Source organism: Manis javanica, chromosome 6 (assembly GCF_040802235.1).
Source record: "Manis javanica isolate MJ-LG chromosome 6, MJ_LKY, whole genome shotgun sequence".
Taxonomy (NCBI): Eukaryota; Metazoa; Chordata; class Mammalia; order Pholidota; family Manidae; genus Manis; species Manis javanica.
In genome coordinates, this window is record NC_133161.1 from 4612170 (window position 1) to 4635230 (window position 23061).

General features: G+C 40.2%; 1 protein-coding gene across 25 annotated transcripts in view; it reads left to right on the plus strand.

Annotated features, from left to right (window-relative positions):
• Positions 1 to 23061, plus strand: part of KMT2C (lysine methyltransferase 2C) — a 277314-nt gene that overhangs the window by 224891 nt on the left and 29362 nt on the right. For all 25 annotated transcript variants that reach the window (XM_036999224.2, XM_036999223.2, XM_036999222.2 and 22 more), the window contains 11 exons: positions 2590 to 2722; positions 2971 to 3185; positions 4824 to 4897; positions 6011 to 6193; positions 6574 to 8442; positions 8887 to 9176; positions 10467 to 12280; positions 13391 to 13502; positions 16306 to 16384; positions 17928 to 17991; positions 19818 to 20050. In XM_036999224.2, coding sequence (XP_036855119.2) covers positions 2590 to 2722; positions 2971 to 3185; positions 4824 to 4897; positions 6011 to 6193; positions 6574 to 8442; positions 8887 to 9176; positions 10467 to 12280; positions 13391 to 13502; positions 16306 to 16384; positions 17928 to 17991; positions 19818 to 20050 — 5066 coding nt within the window. The remainder of the gene's footprint in view (positions 1 to 2589; positions 2723 to 2970; positions 3186 to 4823; positions 4898 to 6010; positions 6194 to 6573; positions 8443 to 8886; positions 9177 to 10466; positions 12281 to 13390; positions 13503 to 16305; positions 16385 to 17927; positions 17992 to 19817; positions 20051 to 23061) is intronic.

Here is a 23061-nt window from a genome sequence, read left to right on the forward strand (position 1 = left end):
AACTGGATATGAGAGACAGTGATGTTAGAATAAGTAGGGTTGTGGTCCTGAATGGATGTGAGATGCGAGCAAAGAGGGAACCAAAGGCATCAGACTATATGTAAGCCAGGGGTGTAGAGTAGTGCGAGTGTGATGAGTTCAGTTTTAGACCATCTTTAGTTTGTTACAAATGGGATACATCTGTTGTTCTGACTTAACAGGCACTTGTGGTTGTTCAAGGCTATAGGTGAAAATTAAGGAATGAGCTGTGTAATGTTACAAACTGACGTTGTGGAAAGGGTGATACACTGCCAGTACAGTATAGAACCATGAAGAACTTTTTAAGTAAATGTACTGAGTTACGCTTAACTTACCTGGTTTATATTAGGTATGCAATTATGTGCTCCTTTTCTTTCTCCTCCTCTAAGGGTTAGAAAGTGAACAAAACACCCTGAGAGACTGAGACACTGAGAGGTAAAAGATCTTAGAAATGGTGCTCATTAGAGACAGGCTTAAAGTCCAGTAGAATGAGTATTCGGAAGGTGTTTTATTGGACAGTGACACGGTAATCTTCAGGAGAGTAACTCGCGTGAGCAGGAGTGGTAAGGAAGGGTGGCCAAGGGTGATGCACCCACAGTAATACGGGTCAGATCGCAAGAAGGGAAGTTTCAAGAAGACTGAATAGAGTAATTTTTTTGAAATCACTTTAGGTTAAAGTTAAGTGAGGTTCGTGCTTCCATGAACTAGCACGACCAGGCTGGGTAGGCATGGTAGGCTAGAGGGCTAGGGGAGTAGAAAAGAAGAACACCTCTTAATAATAATAATATAATAATAAAAGAAAAATGCTTTGCATTTCACTTATGTGGCCTTGAGCATGGTATTTTTACTTCTGGATTTTTTTTTGCTTAAATGGAGCTATGTATTAGTAATAATCCTTAGGGTTGATGTGAGGATCAGAGTCAATACAAGTAAAGCTTTTTAGAGCAGCGTTTGGCATATCGTAAAGTGCTCAGTGAGTAATAGCTGTTACTATGAAAAGTTTCAAGGGGTCACAGTGTGGTTAAGGTAGTGCTGATAGGTGGCTCTAGGGTAGATCCTACTCTTTTTACCAGTAAAAAAGCTTTTGTTTATCCCAATTACATGAAAGACATTTGATATTTTTCAATAAATCTCAAATTCCTTAATAGAACCTACTTTCCACTGAAGTTGAAAATAGAGGTACCTTCAACTTCGAATGAAAGCAGAAATCTTGCTCCTTAACCTTAGAGTGAACTTAGGTATCCTGAGACATTTGCCATTGTGTAGTCCTGATGTGGTGAGCCCAGCTCTGCCCCTTGGTAGCATAAGCCCTACCCTGGGAGTCATATAGCTCTAAGAAGTTCTTGAGGCAAAATCCTCAAAACCTGCCAGTGATCGGCGTTGGTGTCCTCACATAGGACCTGGAGCTCTGTGGGCCTCAGAGCTGTGCTGGCAGAGGACCGAGGAGGGGACGTCGTGCAGTGTACACATGCGGACCAGACCTGCTCCTGGGTATTTTTTTTCCTAGTGGTATGGCAACATGGTCAGGTTAGGAGTTCTCTGATGTTATATCAAATGTGCCAAGTGTTAAGCTAACTGTGTTTCCATTTGTACAATTAACTGGCAGATTGGATCGTCTAGTATTGTTCTGAGTGTGACAACAGTTAACAGAAGCCAAGTATTTATTGCTTTAGAGTATGTCTCTAAAATAAGAGGGGTTTTTGAAGGTGCATGAATAAAAGGTTTTTGCTGGCAAATGGCTCAGAGAAGGATAAATAGTTGGGAAGAGTAAAAGATCACAGTGAGGTTTGGGGTTGTATGCTTTAGGAGAGTTCTGGCAGGAGACAAGGTGATTTTACTGTGGTTTGCTTAATGTCTGTTGAGAAAGATGATAAAATGTTTGAAGCTTGTGAATAAGCTAGAATGAGACCTAACATGTCTCATTTGGAGGCTAAAACCACAAGTAATAAAAACTAGGCCCAAAGCAAAATGTATATGTTTTTGAAAGTAATCATCTAATAATCGTAGATGAAATACTCCTTGTTGTTCCAAACCGTTTTAGAGAAAGTGACAATTTAAGCAGCATAGATTGCTTTTCGTGTTAACAGGAACACGAATAAAATATATTGAACATCTTATAAATTTTGAATGAAGGAAAGAAAAAAATATTTGATAAAACTTAGCATTTGTCTGTGCTGCATTCTTTCTGTAGAGCTAATACATACTGAACAGTTACTGTATACCAGGCATCATGCTGAGAACTGTACACACATCATTTCAGTCTCATTGCAGAATACCTTCATTTTATAGAAATGGTGATTGATTCTGCTTCTTACCAGTAGCAGAATTAAGATTGAAGCTCGGGGCTGTCAGACTCCAAAATGCATGCTATTTCCAGTAGATCATAAAGAAGTAAACAGAATTATAGAGACCATATTTCAAAATTGTGTAATCAAGTCATTCTTCAAGCAATATTTTATACTGTAATATTGAAAAAATCCTACTTACAAATAGTTACATGTCTTTATTTAGAAATATTTTTTATTGTTTGTGAGTAATACACAAATTGAATTATTGTTTTCTCCTTTTAAGATGTTTTTTCACGGATGCCACTAATGAATGGCCTTCTTGGACCCAATCCTCATCTCCCACATAATTCTTTGCCCCCTGGAAGTGGGCTGGGAACGTTCTCTGCTATAGCACAATCCCCTTACACTGATGCCAGGTATTTAAAATTTCCTTCATTAAAAAAGAAACTTGACTTTCTACAGAATTATAAATCATACTAACTTTTGTTATATAAATGTTAATTTGTTATTCTGCACAATATTAATATATATTTATTGTAATCTTTGCTAAAAGTCATCAAACACTGTAGTTATTTTGTAATAATAGGTTCAATGAAATGTACTTGACTATTTAGAAAGTTACTTGATGTTTACAAAGGAAAGTTGTTTGTTTGTTGTTTGCCAGGAATAAAAATGCAGCATTTAATTCAGTGGCAAGTGATCCCAATAGCTCTTGGACGTCATCAGCTCCCACCATGGAGGGAGAAAGCGATACCATGTCTAGTGCCCAGAGAAGCACACTGAAGTGGGAGAAGGAGGAGGCTCTGGGAGAGATGGCGACAGTGGCACCGGTTCTCTACACAAACATTAATTTCCCCAACCTGAAGGAAGAATTCCCTGGTAAGGCACAAATCTGTTAGCGCTGTCGGTATTACCAGCTTCCACATGTGTAGTGACTGTTTTGTTGTATGTTTTTACTAGAGCAGAGACCTGTGTTTCGGCACTAATTTTCAGCAAGTAACACTATGCACAACGTGAAGATGCCCTAGATACCTAGAAACATCTTGCATTTTCTTAGTCCTACACCCTTGCAATATTTGTATTCACTTGCATATTTTCAGAAGGTTAATTCTAATTAGTGAAATGATCCATTTTCCAGCTCCTAGCAGTCTTTCTAAGTACATGGAAGTCAGTGTTGTATTACATGTGTAAGTTCTACAAAAAAAAAAATGGCGAGAACAGAAACTTAGAATTTAATCAAAAATATTAAGGTAGGCTAAATCAGGCTTAGTTCTAAGTATTTTTCCCCTTGGAACTAACACAATATTACCCCCCTTCTCCCCAACTGTCTGTTTGAAAAAAGCAGGTGTGGTACAGTGGTACCTGTTTTAAAAATTATGATTAATCAGAGGATGAAAGATTTGGATTAATGAAATCTTACAGAATATTTGTAAGCAAATGCTGGCTTACTATCTTGAGTTCATATTGCAAGACAAACCAGAATCAAAAAGGTCTTCAAACTCTTGTCTTGGAGTAGTTTATCAGCTGTCAACACATCACTCTTGTAAATTACTAGAAGGGTTCCTTGAAAAGGGTTTTCTTGTGGATGACTTCTGTCCTGCAAGTGCCTTTTTGGTTTAGCATCTTTGTAATGCTTTACTCCTTATGTACAGAAAAAAATGCTGCCTTATCCAACAATAGGAGCGAGTGGTTCTGTGCAGGGATGTCGTTAAAGAATATGGCATTCTTCGTGGACTTGTTTAACCGCACTTCTTTTTGCTGTTTCTAGATAAAAGTAACTGGTTTTCTTAAGTCACTTTGTGTCATTGTAAACTGTCCTTAGAGCAGAGCTACATTTGTCTTTAAGAAATTTTCTTCAATAATTTTACTATGTGATTCTGTAACTTCATGAAATATCATGTGAAGACTCTTGGTCTATCAAATGATTTACATTTTCATTGGCTTTTTCAAAGCTTTCTTTTTTTAAAATATGAAATAAACTATTTCTACATTTATCACTAACTATTGATTTCACCCAAACTTGATTTCGTATACTGTCCTGATGACACGTAAGTTCATAGTAATGGCTTGAAATTGTTACTTTTCCATGCCTTTGTTATGCACAAATGCTGGTCCCCTGAGATGCTTGTTTATAATTATGGTTACATACTTCCTTTTGGTCAAATTGACAGATTTCTCTTGGGTATAGATGTTTTACAAAACTTGTAGCTTTGGTTCATATAGAATCTTACATGATTGAGGAAGTTTATAATGTTTGGCTTGTTTATCTTGGCTGCTTCGGCCCTTTGATTTACAAACTTTCCACCTCTACAAGTGAAATGGTTAGAGAGACAACAGTTCATTCAGGAACTATTTATTTGGCTTACTGTGTGCCAGGAGCTATGCACTGTACAAAGGACTTAATACAGGCCTGCACTCATTCATGAAAATATATCTGGAGCAAGGTTAACTGGCAGCAGTTACGACACATCATTAACCGCATCTCTGTAAACATGGCACTGTGTTCTTTCGTTGCAGACTGGACCACTAGAGTGAAGCAAATTGCTAAGTTGTGGAGAAAAGCAAGCTCACAAGAAAGAGCACCATACGTGGTATTAAAACGTGTTATACCTTTAAACGTAATACCTGAACCTTATATTTGTCTTAGGTTAATAAGATTTTCCATTGTAGAAAACAATGTTGAAACTTATACAGCTAATAAGCACCATTGTTTTTATAGTGATTTCCTAACTCATTATGTCTTAATATAGAGTGTGACATTTTTATAAGCTAACTAACAGGACCAGGATGTTGAAGACTTAAATCAGTTATTTTAGGAACATATTTAATTCATTTCACTTTAAAATTGTTTTGTCTTTGAAAGAGTACTGAATCGTGAGGCTGTATTAGTGTGCTTCTGTTTCTTCCACAATAAGCTCTTTTGGGTTAAATTTAGTAGAGAATCTTTGTGTATCTTGAAAGAGATCTCTAGATAACTTTTAGGAGCTTCTGAAACATGAATTTTTTGAGGAATTAATTATTAGAGTGTATTTATAAGATTCACAGTTCAGATGGTGAATTATTTTCTCCCCAAGAGCCAAGATTATCAACTAGTTTCAAATCCTTGCCTTCATTTTAAAGCATATTAAAACTATGTTATTGTTTTGAAAAATACGTGCAGTTATTTTCCAACCTGATCTTCAACACACATCTTGTCAGTGATGAGGGCTTGAATAAAGGAAAAAGATCTTTTTTATTGTGTTAATAAATCCATTGTTCTGTTTTACCTTGACTATAGTAATGACAAGATATTTTTTTTCTCAATGATTTTCTTCAAGCTTTAAATTCCAGCTTTTTAGATTTGGAGGATTGATTTGATATCTTCCTTTTTTCTAAACTAAGAGAGGTGCTAGTTTTTCCATTTTTGAAGGATCTGTTAAGAAAGTCAGGATTGAAAAATACTAGATTACACCTGGGCTCTTTAGCCTGCCTCGGATAGAGGGAAACCTGTCCTCAACTGAGGTAGCCTGTACTTCAAGAGAGAGAGGATGGTGTAGTGGCAAGGCTCTTTCCATGAAAAGTTGTAGGTTCAATGGATGTTTCATCCATTTTCAACTATTTAACCTGACTTTTTCTCACTTATATATGAAAGAGTTCCGCAAGTTTTATTTCTTAAAATATGTTAACATATCCTGAGAGATAATTTTCTTCTCCTTTTTTCAAAGCAAAAAGCTAGAGATAACAGAGCTGCTTTACGAATTAATAAAGTACAAATGTCAAGTGATTCCCTGAAGAGACAGCAACAGCAGGACAGCACAGACCCCAGCGTGCGAATCGATTCGGACCTTTTCAAGGATCCGTTAAAGCAGAGAGAGTCTGAACATGAACAGGAATGGAAATTTAGGCAGGTGCGTGGTTTTTTAAAAAGTAATTTTCCCTTTTAAATCAGGTTTCTGCTTTCTGAGAATAGAGCTATATGTCATTTCAGAATGTAGTTTTTATTAGAATATAAACATTTTTTTAAAAATAGACTTTCCTTTCTCAGCAAAATATATTTAAGTTGATTTGGAAAGTTTATTGAAATACTGTAAACAATATATACTGCCCTAGGCACAAATAATGATTACAATGATGAATAGTGACCCCTCCTCTTTAGGAAATTGTAACCTAATATGGGAGCATTCTGGTAGCTGATGGCATCAAGCGAATTAATCTCTGTTGCTTTTTTCCCATGGCAGCTGTGTGTCTCCTTAACCATGTGACAGCCTTTCCTTTCCCATTTCTCCAGCAAATGCGTCAGAAGAGTAAGCAGCAGGCGAAGATCGAAGCCACGCAGAAGCTGGAGCAGGTGAAGAACGAGCAGCAGCAGCTGCAGTTTGGGCCCCACCCCGTCCCAGTGCCATCAGGCTCCGAGCCACCGGGCAGTGGGGTGCAGAGCCCGCTGGCCCCGCAGCCTGGCAGTGGCAGTGCATCTCCTGCCCAGTCGTTCCATAAAGACCTGTTCACAAAGCAGCTGCCCAGCACCCCCGTGTCCGCATCGCCAGATGATGTGTTTGTGAAACCACAGGCGCCCCCTCCGCCCCCAGCCCCCTCCCGGGGCCCCACCCAGGAGAGTCTGCCGCAGTCTCAGGCTTCTCAGCCACCCTCACCACAGATGTTTTCTCCTGGGTCTTCCAATTCCCGACCGACATCTCCAGTGGATCCTTACGCAAAGATGGTTGGTACCCCAAGACCACCTCCTGGGGGCCATGGTTTTTCCAGAAGAAATTCTGCTGCACTAGTAGAAAACTGTGCCCCCTTATCATCCATGCCTAGGCCCCCTCCAGTGAGTGACACAGCAGCTGCAAGGCCTTCCCCGGCCAGAGACTTGGGCTCTTCCTCCGTGACGAGTAGTGACCCCTATGCAAAGCCTCCAGACACTCCTAGGCCCATGATGACAGAGCAGTTCCCCAAACCCTTGGGCCTGCCCCGGTCTCCTGTGGTTCCTGATCAGACTGCAAAAGGTCCTCTCGTGGCTGGAGCCAGTGATCACTTTACTAAACCATCTCCTAGGGCAGATGTGTTTCAAAGACAGCGGATACCTGACCATTATGCACGACCCTTGCTGACACCTGCACCTCTTGATAGCGGTCCTGGACCTTTCAAGACTCCAATGCAACCCCCTCCATCCTCCCAGGATTCCTATGGATCAGTGTCACAGGCACCAAGGCGGTTGTCTGTGGATCCTTATGAGAGGTCTGCTTTGACACCAAGACCGGTAGATAACTTTACTCATAACCAGTCGAATGATCCGTATAGCCAGCCTCCCCTAACCCCACATCCAGCAATGAATGAACCTTTTGCTCATCCTTCAAGGGCTTTTCCCCAGCCTGGAACCCTATCAAGGCCAACATCTCAGGACCCATATTCCCAACCTCCGGGAACCCCACGGCCTATTGTAGATTCTTATTCCCAACCCTCAGGAACATCTCACTCCAATCCAGACCCTTATTCTCAACCTCCTGGAACTCCACGGCCCACCACGATTGACCCATATAGTCAGCAGCCTCCAACCCCAAGGCCATCTTCCCAGGCGGACGTGTTGGTCACATCTGCATCCAGTCAGAGGCATTCTGACCCATACGCTCATCCTCCTGGAACGCCAAGGCCTGGAGTTTCGCTTCCTTACTCTCAGCCGCCAGCGACACCGCGACCAAGGATTTCAGAGGGTTTTCCTAGGTCCTCAATGACAAGACCAGTCCTCTTGCCAAATGAGGATCCTTTCCTGCAGGCAGCACAAAATCGAGCAGCAGCTTTACCTGGCCCATTGATAAGACCACCTGATGCATGTTCCCAAACACCTAGGCCACCCAGACCAGGTCTTTCAGGCTCGTTCAGCTGTGTTTCCCCATCTGCTGCGCGTGATCCCTGTGATCAGCCTCCAGTGACTCCAAGGGCTCAGCCTGACTCGTTTGGAACAGGCCAGGGCACTCATGATGCCGCTGATCAGCCGAGGCCCGGGTCAGAGGGGAACTTCGGCGCACCTTCCGACTCCCCGGGGAACCCTCAGAGCCGGCAGTTCTGCAGCGTCTCCCAGCTTCCTGGGCCTGTGCCGGCCGTCACTGACACACACAACACCGTGAATATGTCTCAAGCAGATACAGAGAAATTGAGACAGGTACACACATTGTATGTCCTCAGATGTTTAAATGTATTACTTGAGAAAGCCATTTCACCAAACTGAGTAATTTCTTAACTTAAATGTTCAAGTTCTTTAAGTCTTTATATTCTGTCTACAGTACGGTATTTGTCATACCGCAGAGAAGAGAAATGAATTGGTAACATTAACACCAACTGATTGGTTTTATTCTGTATCTGACTTCAGTCTTCATGAGTCTATAGGGGAATTCTTAAATATGAAAGCTTTGAGTGTTCTAAAAGTCATACTGCAAGGAAAAGGGCCCAATTCATCAGTTTATTTTTATAACTTATTAAATAGTTAAGTGTAATTAGTGTTTTATCAAACTTTGAAACGTACTTGAAATGTTGTCGTAGTCGCATGTGAGAAGGTTGAGGGCTGAGCACCACGAGGCGGCCCCAGTGACTTGTTCTTCCCGTCCAGCGGCAGAGGCTGCGCGAGATGATCCTTCAACAGCAGCAGCAGAAGCTGGGTCGGCAGGAGAAACGGCCGCCGGGCCCAGGAGCGGCGCCGCCTCGTCCCGCAGCCCTGCAGCCCTGGCAGCCGGAGGGTGTCAGCCGGACCTTCCCCAGGCCGCCACCCCCCTATCCCGGAAACGTCCGGTCGCCCGTCGCCCCTCCTCCAGGACCTAGATACGCCGTTTTCCCAAAAGATGCGCGTGGATCTTACCCTCCTGAAGCTGCCGGTATGGGGGTGAGACCTCACGGATTTAGGTAATGCTGTTAGCTGCATGCCAGGTTTTAATTGCTGGTTTTAAGAGTCATTGCTGCATTTTCCTTCTTGATCCCTTTGAGGTATAATCAGTGTTATTTTCCACTAATGAGAGGACATGGGGTTGGTTTTTACCCCTAAGAACTCTGAGGATGAAAACGCTCCCTTGGTTGTTTGGTACTGGCTGTATGAGCATTGCACTGCAGCCACACCTCTGGGACAGGACGACTGTACTCAGTCAGAGCCTCCCTGGACATGATGGTGAGACTGTCCACACTTCACATTTTGTTTTAACTTACATTGTAAATATTTATGATTTACAAACTAAAAGGATGTTTTCCTTTAGGAACTTTTCTGGATGTGACAGGTTTGTAAAGTTAGTGGTTTCCGCTTTTGAAGCGGTTAGTAGAGAGGCCAAATGTATGCCCTCATTGTGATGAGATAGTTCCTTAAGATGAGCTTTCAGTTTTACCGGGTAATGTTTTATATTCCCAATGCCTGCCTATATGTTACAGTCTTAGTCCTGTTTTCCTTTTTTCTTATTTATAGTTTATGCCTGTTGCTGTTTTATATGTATTTGTAAATTGCCTTTCTTTCTAGATGAAGTACAGTGTAAGTAGTAAGAAGAGCCCTGTAATCCATGCGTTCACGAATCCTCGCAGACAGTGCCTGACACCGTTAAAACAAAGTGTGAGGAGAGGACAGTTTTCACCATCACGTCCAGGGAGGCTCTGACTGAGTACAGTCGTCCTGTCCCAGAGACATGGCTGACGTGATGAACCGCACTGCCCCCGCCGCCCCCGTCCTCACTCCCCGCGGGCAGAGGGTCAGGGTGCAGGCATCAGGCCTGCTGTCCTTCAGTGAGCAGAGACCTCTGAGTCCCTCCTGACATTTACGGTTGGGCCCCCTACCTTCATGCAAACATCCCTCCAAATCAGCATCCCCAAATAAACAAAAAAGAACTGAATTCTTACTCGACTCCAGTAGTGTCACACTTATTTCTAATCAGTTGATTCCATCTGCTTATCAGTTGGCTCTTCCTTTGTCTCATTTATGCTGTGAGCTCATATGGCCTAGAGCCCAGTATGGCATTCATTGTCAGGTACTTAACAATTGTCAGGTACTTACATGATATAGATACTTCTTAAGTCTTTCTAAATGGTGATAATTTTTGATAAGTCATTGTATTGAGCAACAATAATTGTATATCTGAGTTTAATCCAAAACTTTTCCAGCCTAACTCTAAATTCAGCATAATACTTATTATGCATTGTTTGCATTTTTCCTTTTAGATTTGGGTTTCCAGGTGGTGGTCATGGTGCCCTGTCAAGTCAGGAGCGTTTCCTTGTGCCTCCACAGCAAATGCAAGGAGCTGGAGTCCCTCCACAGCTGAGAAGATCCGTATCTGTGGATATGCCTCGGCCTTTAAGTAGCTCACAAATGAATAATGCAATTGTACTTCCTCAGCATTTTCCACCACAGAGTCTGCCAGTTCAGCAGCATAACATCCTGGGCCAAGCATTTATTGAGTTGCGGCACAGGGCCCCTGATGGAAGGCCGCGGCTGCCCTTCGCTGCTCCTCCTGGCAGTGTTATAGAGGCGCCTCCTCATCCGAGGCATGGAAATTTCATTCCCCGGCCAGACTTTCCAGGCCCTAGACACATAGACCCTGTGAGACTACCTCCCCAGGGTCTACCCAGTCAGGTACCTGTGCATCCAAGTTTGGAACATGTGCCATCGTCTCAGCAGGAGCAAGGTCATCCTGCCACCTCGTCCTCTATGGCCATGAGGCCTCTGAGTCATCCCTTGGGTGGTGGTGAGTTTTCAGAGGCCCCTTTGTCAACATCTACACCCGCTGAAGCAACATCTGATAACTTACGGATAACCACCCAGTCCTCTGATGGGCTCGAAGAAAAGCTTGATTCTGATGACCCGTCTGTGAAAGAACTAGATGTTAAAGACCTTGAGGGGGTGGAAGTCAAAGACCTGGATGATGAAGATCTTGAAAATTTAAATCTAGATACAGAGGATGGCAAGGGAGACGAACTGGATACCCTAGGCAACTTGGAAGCTAATGATCCCAACCTGGATGACCTCTTAAGGTCAGGAGAATTCGATATCATTGCATATACAGATCCAGAACTCGACCTAGGAGATAAGAAAAGCATGTTTAATGAGGAACTAGACCTTAATGTTCCGATTGATGATAAGTTAGATAATCACTGTGTGTGTGTTGAACCCCCAAAAAAGGAGCAAGAAGACAAAACTGTGGTTCCTTCTGACAAACATTCTCCATGGAACAAGTCCACTGTTACGAGTGAGATAAAAACAGAAGTACTGTCTCCGAATCCTAAAGGGGAAACCAGCTGTGAGAGTGAGAAGGGCAGTGTCGCCCCGCCCCGCCCGCAGGCCTCTGCCCGCCCGGACGGGAACGACGGGGAGAGGGCTTCTGGGCGGCCTCGCGACCCAGAACTACGTGAGGAGCCAGCTGATCGAGAAGCTGCTGGCTCTAGCGCAAGCGTCGTTCGGGGACCCCCCCAGCTGCCCGCCGAGGAGGTCATGAGCTCTCGTGGCATAACCGCGTCAACTCCAGTTCTTTCGAGTTTACTTGCTAATGAAAAATCTGATAATTCGGACATCAGGCCATTGGGGTCTCCACCGCCAAATTTGCCGGCCTCACCGTCTGGGTGTGTGTCTCGTTTGCCACCGCCTCTAATGGCACCACCTGGTCAAGTTCTGGATCATACCATGAATTCTAGTGTGACAGTGGTCCCTAGGGTCAACCATGCTTTTCCTCAGGGTGTGCAGGTAAATCCAGCATTCGTTCAAGGTCAGTCAGCAGTTAGTCACAGCTTCGGGACAGGAAAACCGACAAACCAAACCCTGCCTCTAACAAGTCAGTCTGGTACCGGTGGCACGTCTGGACCCCAGCCGCTGATGATTCCTCCAGCATTAGCCCAGCAGAACAGAGAGAGGCCCCTCCTTCTAGAAGAACAACCTCTACTTCTGCAGGATCTTCTGGATCAAGAGCGGCAGGAACAGCAGCAGCAAAGACAGATGCAAGCCATGATTCGACAGCGGTCAGAACCGTTCTTCCCCAATATCGGTATGCATCCCCTTGAGCTGCAGTAGTTCGTAGTGTGGGCGTGAGGGGTGCAGTGCGCCTTCTGAGGCTTCGGTGTTAAAGCTGCTTCACATGGACTGGCGTCCTGAGGTTCAGATTGCTGTTCTTCTCCAGCTGTAAAGTGAAAGTGATTCAGAGTTTGAGTCCTTCCAGGTCAATCAAGAGATACAGCTCTGAGTTTCAGAACCTCTCAATTCTATTACTTAAGTTATTTAATAGAAACAAGAGTCTTTTTAGTTCCTTCCTGCTGAACATTATTGCCATGTGTTTTCAGAGTCATTGAAAGATGAATTTAAAGAAATTAAGAGATAGAAATAAACTTCTTCACTGTCCTTTTGTGTAGGATAAATGCTCGGTAGTTCGTGTTCATGTAAAGCCCTTTGACTGACTTCTGAGAGTTCACCTGATCAAAAATAAAATCACAAAAGAGCAATGCAGTAGAAATACCTGGGGCCTCTAAGAATTTGCAATGAAGGGACATATGTCTAAGACATGTTTTCTTCTAAACAAGAAAATTGACATTCTGTCCTATGCACATTACCCCTTTTGTTACTTTGGCCAATTTCTTTTTCATTTAAATGCAAAGAGGTCTTTTCTCAGTAGTCTATCCTTATTGCAAGGATATATCCTCAAGAAATTGATGAACTTTTCTCTCAGAGAGTGATAAGTTAGAGGCATTTAGAGGCATTCCTTGAAACTGGAAATAACAGCAAATTCTCATTCACGATGCGGCGTTACTAAAGAAGCGACCCAGGTCAGCGTTGTGCGAGTTTGGGTGACAGGGAGTTGTGTGGCTTTACATCTTCCTGTAACCCCACTTAATATGTATGACAGGCTTCATGTTTTGAGTTTTGCAGGACTGAGGAATTAACACCTGCTTCAATTGTGGATCACTGAGGTGGGATTAGATTCAGGATAAGGTTCTTGCCATCTCATAATTCCTTACCTTGTATAGAAACCTGTAATAGTGATTATTAAATAATGAGTAAGAGTCTAAATAATGACATGATGTTTGTGAGTTACATTACTGCTTAGTGTAACTTGAACCAAGTACTATGAAATAAGTAACTTTAAAATATATTTCTTCTTTAGATTTTGATGCAATTACAGACCCTATAATGAAAGCCAAAATGGTGGCCCTTAAAGGCATAAATAAAGTAATGGCGCAAAGCAATATGGGCATGCCGCCAATGGTTATGAACAGGTAGGTGGGGATGTCTCTTCTTGTACGTCACACTGCTTGGAATTATTGCTTGTTCCTCAAAAGAGCATATGGTAACTGAAAAACCTACATTCTGTGCACAATAAATATTTAAATTTAAGGATTTAGTTTGTATTAGTTTTAGGGTAAGCATAATAAAACATCACTGAAAGGTTTGGAGGATTGACTTAATCAGGAAATCCACAAGTATTTAAATGTGTGTTCTTCCAAGTACCTTTAAAATAATTCATGCTAATTAAAGCTGTTTAGGATAGATATTTCATCGTAAATAGAAGAAGATGAGAAGATTAGCAGGAAAACAGAAATTAAACTGTTGTGTGTTGAGAAAAGAAGATAGCTTATTTAAGCCTGTGAATATTTCTTACTACATGAAAGGAAGGAACAATGCAGAGAAAAAAGTGGGACATTTCAGTAAAGATACTGCGTGATGAAGGCAACTATGAATTCAGCTCTGTAATAAAATGTCCCCAAATTAAATTCGAATCACAAAAAAAAGTAGAAAGGAATAGATAAGAGGATATTCTAAAGTTAGCAGTAAGAGAATTTGTAAGCCTTTTCACTCTTAACAGAAAAATGGAAATTTGCACTAAAGAAGACAGTAGCGGTTGTGTGACTGAGTTTCTGAAATTAGAGGACTTTAACGCCTCTAAGGTGTTGCAGGTAGCCACAGAGCAATGTTTATGTTTTGATTGTGGACCACCATCAGAATTATGTGGTAGGTTTTTCTTGTTTTGTTTTTTTAATGCAGGTTTATTTACTCAGCCACAGACCTAGTCAATCAGAATATCTGAAGATGATGCTTATATGTCTATTTAGAGAGCACCCCGAGTAATTCTCATGTACGTCATTGTTTGAGAAATCTCAGTAGAGTAGGCATAGAGCCTCGATGAGCCTAATTATCTTGTTGAAAACCTCTTTAAGAAAAGAAATATGGATGATTATGGAATTGCATATAAATTCTATATGAATTTAAGATAAACTTGATACTTCAGATAAATTGGGAATCCTTAAAGGCGTAGTTTTCAGTTGTGGAGATACTTTGGACCTGGTTAAGAAGCATTGCTGAGACTGAAGTGCAGATGGTAGGTAGTTTCTAATGACTTTCACTGTTGCACAGCATCTGTTAACACTTCTTCTCTGTCAGAAGGGTTTTTAACTTTAATATCATGACCTTTTGACATTCCAGTGAAGACTTCTAATTCCTTCTCAGAACATTTTTTATGCAAAACCAAAATCATAGTGCCACAAGGGAAATCAATTATATTTGAAATAGTTTGCTATACGTGCTTCGGAATACCTTAACAAATTTAGCAGTAGGTCTAACAACTACCATAATTTCAAAGTATATAATGGTGAACTTAAATGACCTCTTAGGTATGTGCAACAACTTTTATTATGAAAATAATGTGAATTTGTGACAAAGTCATGGTACTGCTAATAATAATGTATTTTACTTCCTACAGGCAAAATAGAAGGAAATGCTAAATTTCAGTTAGCACTTACTTAAGATTGGGCCTCAGAATTAGAAACTCCTGACCTTTCAGCATCATATCTCAGAGACAGACTGATACCTGAGTCACGTATTAGGCATGTTGTTTGTGCCTCTTCTACTGAATGCTTGGAAGAAGAGGCGGCGATAGTCTGCCCTTCAAGTAGCGATACGTTGACTGAGCGTGATAGGCAGTGAGGGTGTCTGGATTAATGGGTGATTCCAGGTCAGGGCTGTAGTCGGGGGCAAGGGGTGATGGACGAATCAGACCTGAGTGAAAAAATTGAAAAGCTTATATTTCAATTTGAATAGCAACTAAATACTAATGTACAGTATTCAATTTATGATTTGAAAATTATGCTGTATGTGTATCTTATGTTAAAGCTTTTGGTAACTCTAGAGGAAGTATTTCATTAAAGCAGTAATGTTTCTGTGACATTTTTATGGCTTCAGTTAGAATAACTAACATTTTGCCGAATATTTTTAACTATGTAATAGACTTTTTCCTGGGTAAATGACCAATTTTTGATTTGCCTTAACATTGGATATAGAAATGTACAAAAATATATGAAACTTCTTAATTGAGAGACATCTTTTTAGAATACAAAATACCTAATCTACCAATTATTAAAACTTTAGAATTGAAGAATAATTGATATATATTATTGTTAGTTTCAGGTGTACAACATAGTGATTTGATATTCATATACATTACAAAATGGTCACTACAATAAATCAACATCTGTCACCATACAGAGTTGTGGAAATATTATTGACTATATACTCCCTGTGCTATACATCTTAACTCATTTTATAACTGCAAGATTGTGCCTTTAAATCTCCTTCACTTATTTCATCCTTACCCCTCTGCAAGAATAATTGGAACAAGAAATAATTTTCTTATAATTTATATAATAAAATGATGTCTTCCCTATGTTTTTTATCCCAAAGATTTGGGATAACTGGAAGGCATAGTGAGGCATATCGCAGAATACAGCCTCTGGAGTATCTTGGTTGGCTCCTTGTCAAAGCCCCCCTCTTCACTGTGGGGAAAGTTACTCGGTCTCTGCCTCTGCTTTTCATCACTAGTCAAGTGCCCATTGTGAGGTCCACATTTGATAGAGTTGTGGATGAGTATAAAATGTAGTATGTGCACAAAAAAAACCACAGGGTGTTAGTAAATGTTATTGATGAGTAAGACATTGCCATTAACTTTCTTTGCTGGAAGAGAAAACTGTTAAGCACTTACTTTCTGTTCTGAAAGCTCACATTTGATAATTAGACTTCCTTTCACAGGTTCCCCTTCGTGGGCCAGCCAGTCCCTGGACCGCAGACAAGCGAGGGCCAGAGTCTCCTGCCGCAGGCCGTCCCTCAGGTACTGCTGCTCGCACCGCATGGCTCTACGATGCATGTCTTTCCTGTGCTAGCACCAGACCTAGTCTTGATAGAGAGGCCACTTCCAGAAAGTGGTAGAAGCCTTAAGACACTAGTAGAGTATATTATTGTCTCTGCAGAAATAAAGATGTTCTATTACTTTTTAAGGGAAAGACAAATGAAGATTGAAAGACTGAATGATAACTTCTGGAAAGGACCTGTATATTTAAGGCTGTAAAGTTACTTGGAGGGAAACTAAATGCTTGGGTTTTCAGTTTTGCTCTTATTCACTGTTAATTCCACACATTTTGGAATCCATTATGTTTAAAATGTAAAACTTCCATAAGCTAGAAAATAATTATTATAGTCATTCTATTTAGATATATAGATAGATAGTCCTGATCTATTTATTTCTTGGAATAATGTAGTTTTTTGGGATACTTAGCATTCACAGCCAGCTCTAAATGTAAATACTTACTTGGTGTCAAGCAATGCCCAGGAAAGTCGAATCACTCATTTCACATAGTGTTTTCTTCAATGACTTTTTTTTTTCCCCCAAGTATCTGCCTAGTTAAAAAAAAAAAAAAGGAGAAAGCCAACTGCTGTATGTCTTTTTGGAGTTTACTTTTTGGCCTGCCAGTTGTGCTTTAGATTTATTATGCTAATAATCATATTTTTTACATTATTAAAAGAAGAAAGAGACACCGTCTGATACAGTGGGAAAAGCGCACAGGCGTCATAACTGAATTACAAAAAAATCTCAGTTACACTATGAATTTACTGTGCAGTTTAGGGCACGTTCTTTAATCTCACTGTTCCCTGGTCTGTCAAACATTACAGCACCTGCTGTACAGTATTGTAAGGATTACACGCTACTGTACATTCTGGCTATCAGTGTCATTTATGATTGTTACCTTGTATACAGCTCATATCTAACAGAACTTGTAACTGAGAAAGTGTTTCCAAAGTTAATTTTATTTATCAGATTGTTGCCAGGGAATTATGAGATTAATAACTATCTGGTCTCCCTGGAGGAAACAAAACATTTAATTAGAAAATAAGACTGATATTTTAAGTTAGTCTGTATTTGTTTTATTTGAACACATTAGAGTAATTGGTTCTTATTTATAAATAACTTTGTGTCATGTAATGGAATTTAGTATATCTGGAACCCATGTTTATTTCTTAATTACAGAAGAAACCAGGTAGATTTCTCTGAAAAGTGGGGTTTTGTGTAGCTTTCTAGCTAAGTGCTAATAATATTTGATTTTCCCTATTAGATTTCTGATGAATAATCCTTTACCTCAAACATGTTTTCAACTGAAATCTGGAAATGCAACAGCTCAAAGATAGATTTAGATGTTCAGAAATTAGGTTGTCACCAGTAAATTAATTCTACTTTGTAGAAAAATGGAAGCTTATAAGATGTCTTAGGAAATTAAAGGATTTTTCCCCCTTCCATTTCTTTTTTTCTTTTAAGGTTTTTTTTCCCCCCTTTAACTGAAATGTGGAATAAACCTATTTGTAAATTTTACTTATTTTAGGATGGCAGTATAACACATCAGATTTCTAGGCCTAATCCTCCAAATTTTGGTCCAGGCTTTGTCAGTAAGTATAAATCTAATAAGTTCCGTGTTCTCTGGGGATTTGCTTGTTTACACTCTGTGTTCTTCCTTTCTGAAGTTTGGAGTTAGCATAGGTGTGTGATTTTCAGTCCAGTTGCCCTCATCTCTTAATGAAACATCATTGCCCCGTTAGGTATCTTCTCCTCAAGGCATGTATTTTCATTGTTTCTTTCTCTGTGCATGAAGAGCTAAAGAGATAAATATTTTAATATGGGAAAGTCGTCATCTCCATTCTCTTCAATGTTGGTGCTGTTTTAGTATATAGTTTGGGCACTTTACAATCTGTGGAATTAAACCACCACTTGTTCTAATGACTGTCTGCCTAAGTGACAAGGGCACTAAATGGGAACAACAAAGGGTCTGTGCTTAGAAATAAGTTGGGTTAGCAGCATGGTAAAGGGCAAGAATGCAGATGCCATGGAATCCTTGCGAGTAATCTTCAGGGGTCCCAAGGTGGTTCAGGATAGTATTTAAAGTTCTCCCCAAACTGAACCTTTCTGAAATCTTCAGACTGTTTAGCTAACTTTTTTTTCACCATTATTTTTCATTTTGCTCACCTCTGCTCTCCTGGTTCCAGAAACCAGAAAGGCTTTCCTTGCGGTAGGTCTCATTCTACCAGAAGCAGAACTTCTGAAATCTTGTGAAAAAGCCTGTTCTTGAAAAATGCCCGTCAAATTTAGTAGACCAGATTTCAAGTTCATACATGTACTGAAACTTCTGGGTTTAGGAACAAACCCAAAGTCTGGCCATTTAAAATTACCCCTGCATTAATTGTAATTGTAATTTGAATACATATTTACATTAAAAACAAGTAAACTACTTTAACCAACTGGCTTTTTCTGGCTTTATTGTGCCCATTGGCTTTGGTTGGAATCTTATTGTATGAAAATATTGTTATCATTGATGTAATTTTCAACTGATGTCCTTCTTAAAGTTGTATTTATTCATTTCTTTGTCTTCTAGTAAGTCAAAAAGGTATATTCTGAATTTCATTACCATAGATGATTTTTTTTTTTTAATTTGGCATCAGTGAAGTAAAGTGCCCTTAAGGAATAAAGAAGGAATATTGGTGTAAGATGAAGAGATATAACTCTTTGGGGAGATAGTAATGACAGTCATAAAAGTAGAGAAGATTTTACTTGGTTAATTATTCCCTGTGTTTGCTTATTTGTAGAAGTATAGATTAACAAAATTCATAAAAATTACCAATGTTTTAAGTTTGTGGATTTCCTTTTTAGAACATAGACGTTATTACTGGTCTTTTCTAAAACATTCTGGGTCCCCACCCTCTCAACTTAGGACATTTTTTCCTATTAAGAAATAGGGAAAACCTTATAAATGTAGGAAAATTAGCATGGAAAATGATACCTAATCCATGCTCTGGACCTTAATAGGATATGTCTTTCTTAGTCTCTTCAAGATCTGTAAAGCTGAATTAATAAAATTCACATGTAACTTAATACATAGTTTGTATTTGGCTAATGGGTGAGAGAATATGGTAGTTCAGTAAAGACATTCCACTAGATAAAATTTTCTGCTTTTCAGAGGTTGGATTTATAGTATTTATAAGTATGAAGTTAAGACCCATGTCCTAAGAACACAAATTCTTTTGTTTTCTTGAATAAATATTTTTCTGAAATCTCCTACGTTATAGTTCCATTATGTATAATATTTAGTATTGTATTTTCAAAATATCTGTTACAAGATCATGGTGAAACTGCATTTCCTTACAAAATGGATTTGTGTAATTTTTATATTATTGGGCTCTTTAGAAAATTAACACAGGTGAATTTCTCATTTTTTTCTCAGATGATTCACAGCGTAAGCAGTATGAAGAGTGGCTTCAGGAAACCCAGCAGCTTCTTCAGATGCAGCAGAAGTATCTTGAAGAGCAAATCGGTGCACACAGGAAATCTAAGAAGGCCCTTTCAGCTAAACAGCGTACTGCCAAGAAAGCTGGACGTGAATTTCCAGAAGAGGATGCAGAACAACTGAAGCACGTTACTGAACAGCAAAGCATGGTTCAGAAACAACTAGAACAGGTAACAGATGGGCTTGTAAAACAGAAACAATTGTTAATGAGTAAGATGGTCTATCATTCATTAACGATAGAGGATTTTGGTTGGTGTTCCGTGGCATATGTAAGTACACGGCTGAAGGTGACAGCTCTGAGATGCCTTACTGACTGAAGAACTAGCAGCCCTGACCCTTTCCCTGGAGTAATGGTCACACAGCACATACTTGATAAGTGCCACCGAGGAGATTAATTCTCATTTCATAATCTGGTGTGAAACTCTGGTGCAGCTGGGAATTCAGTTACTTCCCTGCATTGCAAAATGACCCTGTGAGGCGTCAGCCTTCCCCAGGGCAGCGCTCCTGGGCAGAATCTGTGTTGTAGGTGGGAACGAGAGTCCGGGGCCCAACAAGTATTTTTTCACTCGGAGTCGATCTTTTCTTTTGGTTCCCTCATTCCTCGTGGAATTTCAGGTACAGCATTTTCTCATTTGGGTGCTTTTTTTTAATGGTATGTTTTTACTGTTATGTCTTCTCAATATTTCAGCCTTAAAACACATTGGTATGTCTTCTATATAAAGGACTCATTCCTGAAAAATGAAACCATTTTGCTGTTACTGTCCATTTTAAAATCAGATGTTTCCCAAAATGTTCATACTGAAATAATATACTCAAAAATAAAATTTTAAGTTTTTATTTAAAACAAAGCAATAATAGTGTTTAGAATGGCTTAAGAGATCACTTATAGGTTATTTACCCATTTAAAGTAAAAATTTAGGTTCATACAAAAGCCTGTACATGAATATTTATGGCAACTCTTCATAGTCACCAAAAACTGGAAACGCCCCAAGTGTCCTTCAGTGGTGAAAGGTCAGACAAAGTGCTGGTGTGTTTGTGCACTGGATTACTACATAGCGGTAAAGCCGCACTGCTGATAGGATGCACATGAGGACTTGGACGGCTCCAAGAGCCTATGCTGAGTAACAGATGTTGATCCCAAAAGATTATACGCTGATTCCATTTCTATAACAGTCTCAAAATGACAGAATTATAAAGATAGACAGTAGTTCAGTGCTTACCAGGGGATTTGACTACAAAGGGGTAGGTAGCACGAGGGAGTTTTCTGCGGTGAAAGAACTCCTCTGTATGTTGAGTGTGGTGACAGCTATACTAATCTGAATGTGTGTGAAAGTGCATAGAATTGTGCACCAAGGGAAGTCACTGTTGCTTTTAATTGTTCATCTTAGTATTTAAAATAAAATCGAAAAGCAATCTTAAATATAATGGTAGAAAGGCAGAAATGTAGATGGACTCAGTAAAAATCAGAGTGCCTTCCATGTAGTGAACACACTGGTGAGTGTGTCACACACACTGTCTCGTTTACCCGTTTCTGCAGTGTGCAGAAGGAGTGGTATTACCGTTTTACACAGAAGAACCCTGTGAACTCCCCATAGAGGCAGGTCACGTGCTTGCTGTGGCTGATTATTGGTTAGGAGTTTGGACTTACACGTCTCGTCTCCGAGCTGTAGCTGCCACAGTAATGTACCAACAATGTGGTGGGGATAATAAAATTCCTGTTGTTTAAATTAGGATAATTTGGAAATGAGAGGTTTTTTCTTCTTTAAATTTATTTTCTGGTTCCATGTTTATTACAAGTCAAGATTAAGGACAGATATTTTTTTTTAAATTTTTTATTAAGGTATGATTGATACACTCTAATGAAGGCTTCACATAAAAAAACAATGTGCTTACTACATTTACCCATATTATCAAGTCCCCACCCACACCCCAGTGCAGTCACTGTCCATCGGTGCAGCAAGATGCCACAGATCCACTATGTGCCTTCTCTGTGCTACACTGTTCTCCCCGTGACCCCCCACACCATGTGTACTAAACATAATACCCCTCAGTCCCCTTCTCCCTCCTCCCCACCCGCCCTCCCACACCCCTCCCCTTCAGTAACCACTAGTCCCTTCTTGGAGTCTCTGAGTCTGCTGCTATTTTGTTCCTTCAGTTTTGCTCCATTGTTTTACTCCACAAATGAGGGAAATCATTTGGCATTTGTCTTTCTCCACCGGTCTTATTTCACTGAGCATAATGTCCTCCAGCCCAACCATGTTGTTGCAAATGGTAGGATTTGTTCTTTCTTATGGCCGAACAGTGTTCCATTGTGTATATGTACCACTCTTCTTTATCCATTCAGCTACTGATGGACACTTAGGTTGCTTCCATATCTTGGCTATTGTAAAAAGTGCTGCAATAAACATTGGGGTGCGTATGTCTTTTTGAATCTGAGAAGTTGTATTCTTTGGGTGAATTCCAAGGAGTGGGATTCCCGGGTCAAATGGTATTTCTATTTTTAGTTTTTTGAGGAACCTCCATACTGCTTTCCACAATGGTTGAACTAGCTTACATTCCCACCAGCAGTGTAGGAGGGCTCCCCTTTCTCCGCATACTCGCCAGCATTTGTTGTTCTTAGTCTTTTTGATGTTGGTCATCCTTACTGGTGTGAGGTGATCTCATTGTTCATTGTGGTTTTAATTTGCATTTCCCTGATGATTAGTGATGTGGAGCATCTTTTCATGTGTCTGTTGGCCATCTGAATTTCTTCTTTGGAGAGCTGTCTCTTCATATCCTCTGCCCATTTTTTAATCAGGTTATTTGCTTTTTGGGTGTTGAGGCATGTAAGTTCTTTATATATTTTGGATGTTAACCCCTTGTCAGATATGTCATTTACAAATACATTCTCCCATTCTGTAGGATGCCTTTTTGTTCTGTTGGTGGTGTCCTTTGCTATACAGAAACTTTTTAGTTTGCTGTAGTCCCATGAGTTCATTTTTGCTTTTGTTCCCCTTTCTCGAGGAGATGCGTTCAGGAAGAAGTTGCTCATGCTTTTATTCAGGAGATATTTGCCCATGTTGTCTTCTAAGAGTTTTGTGGTTTCATGAAGTACATTCAAGTCTTTGATCCATTTCAAGTCTACTTTAGTGTATGGGGTTAAACAATAATCCAGTTTCATTCTCTTGGACAGGTATTTCTT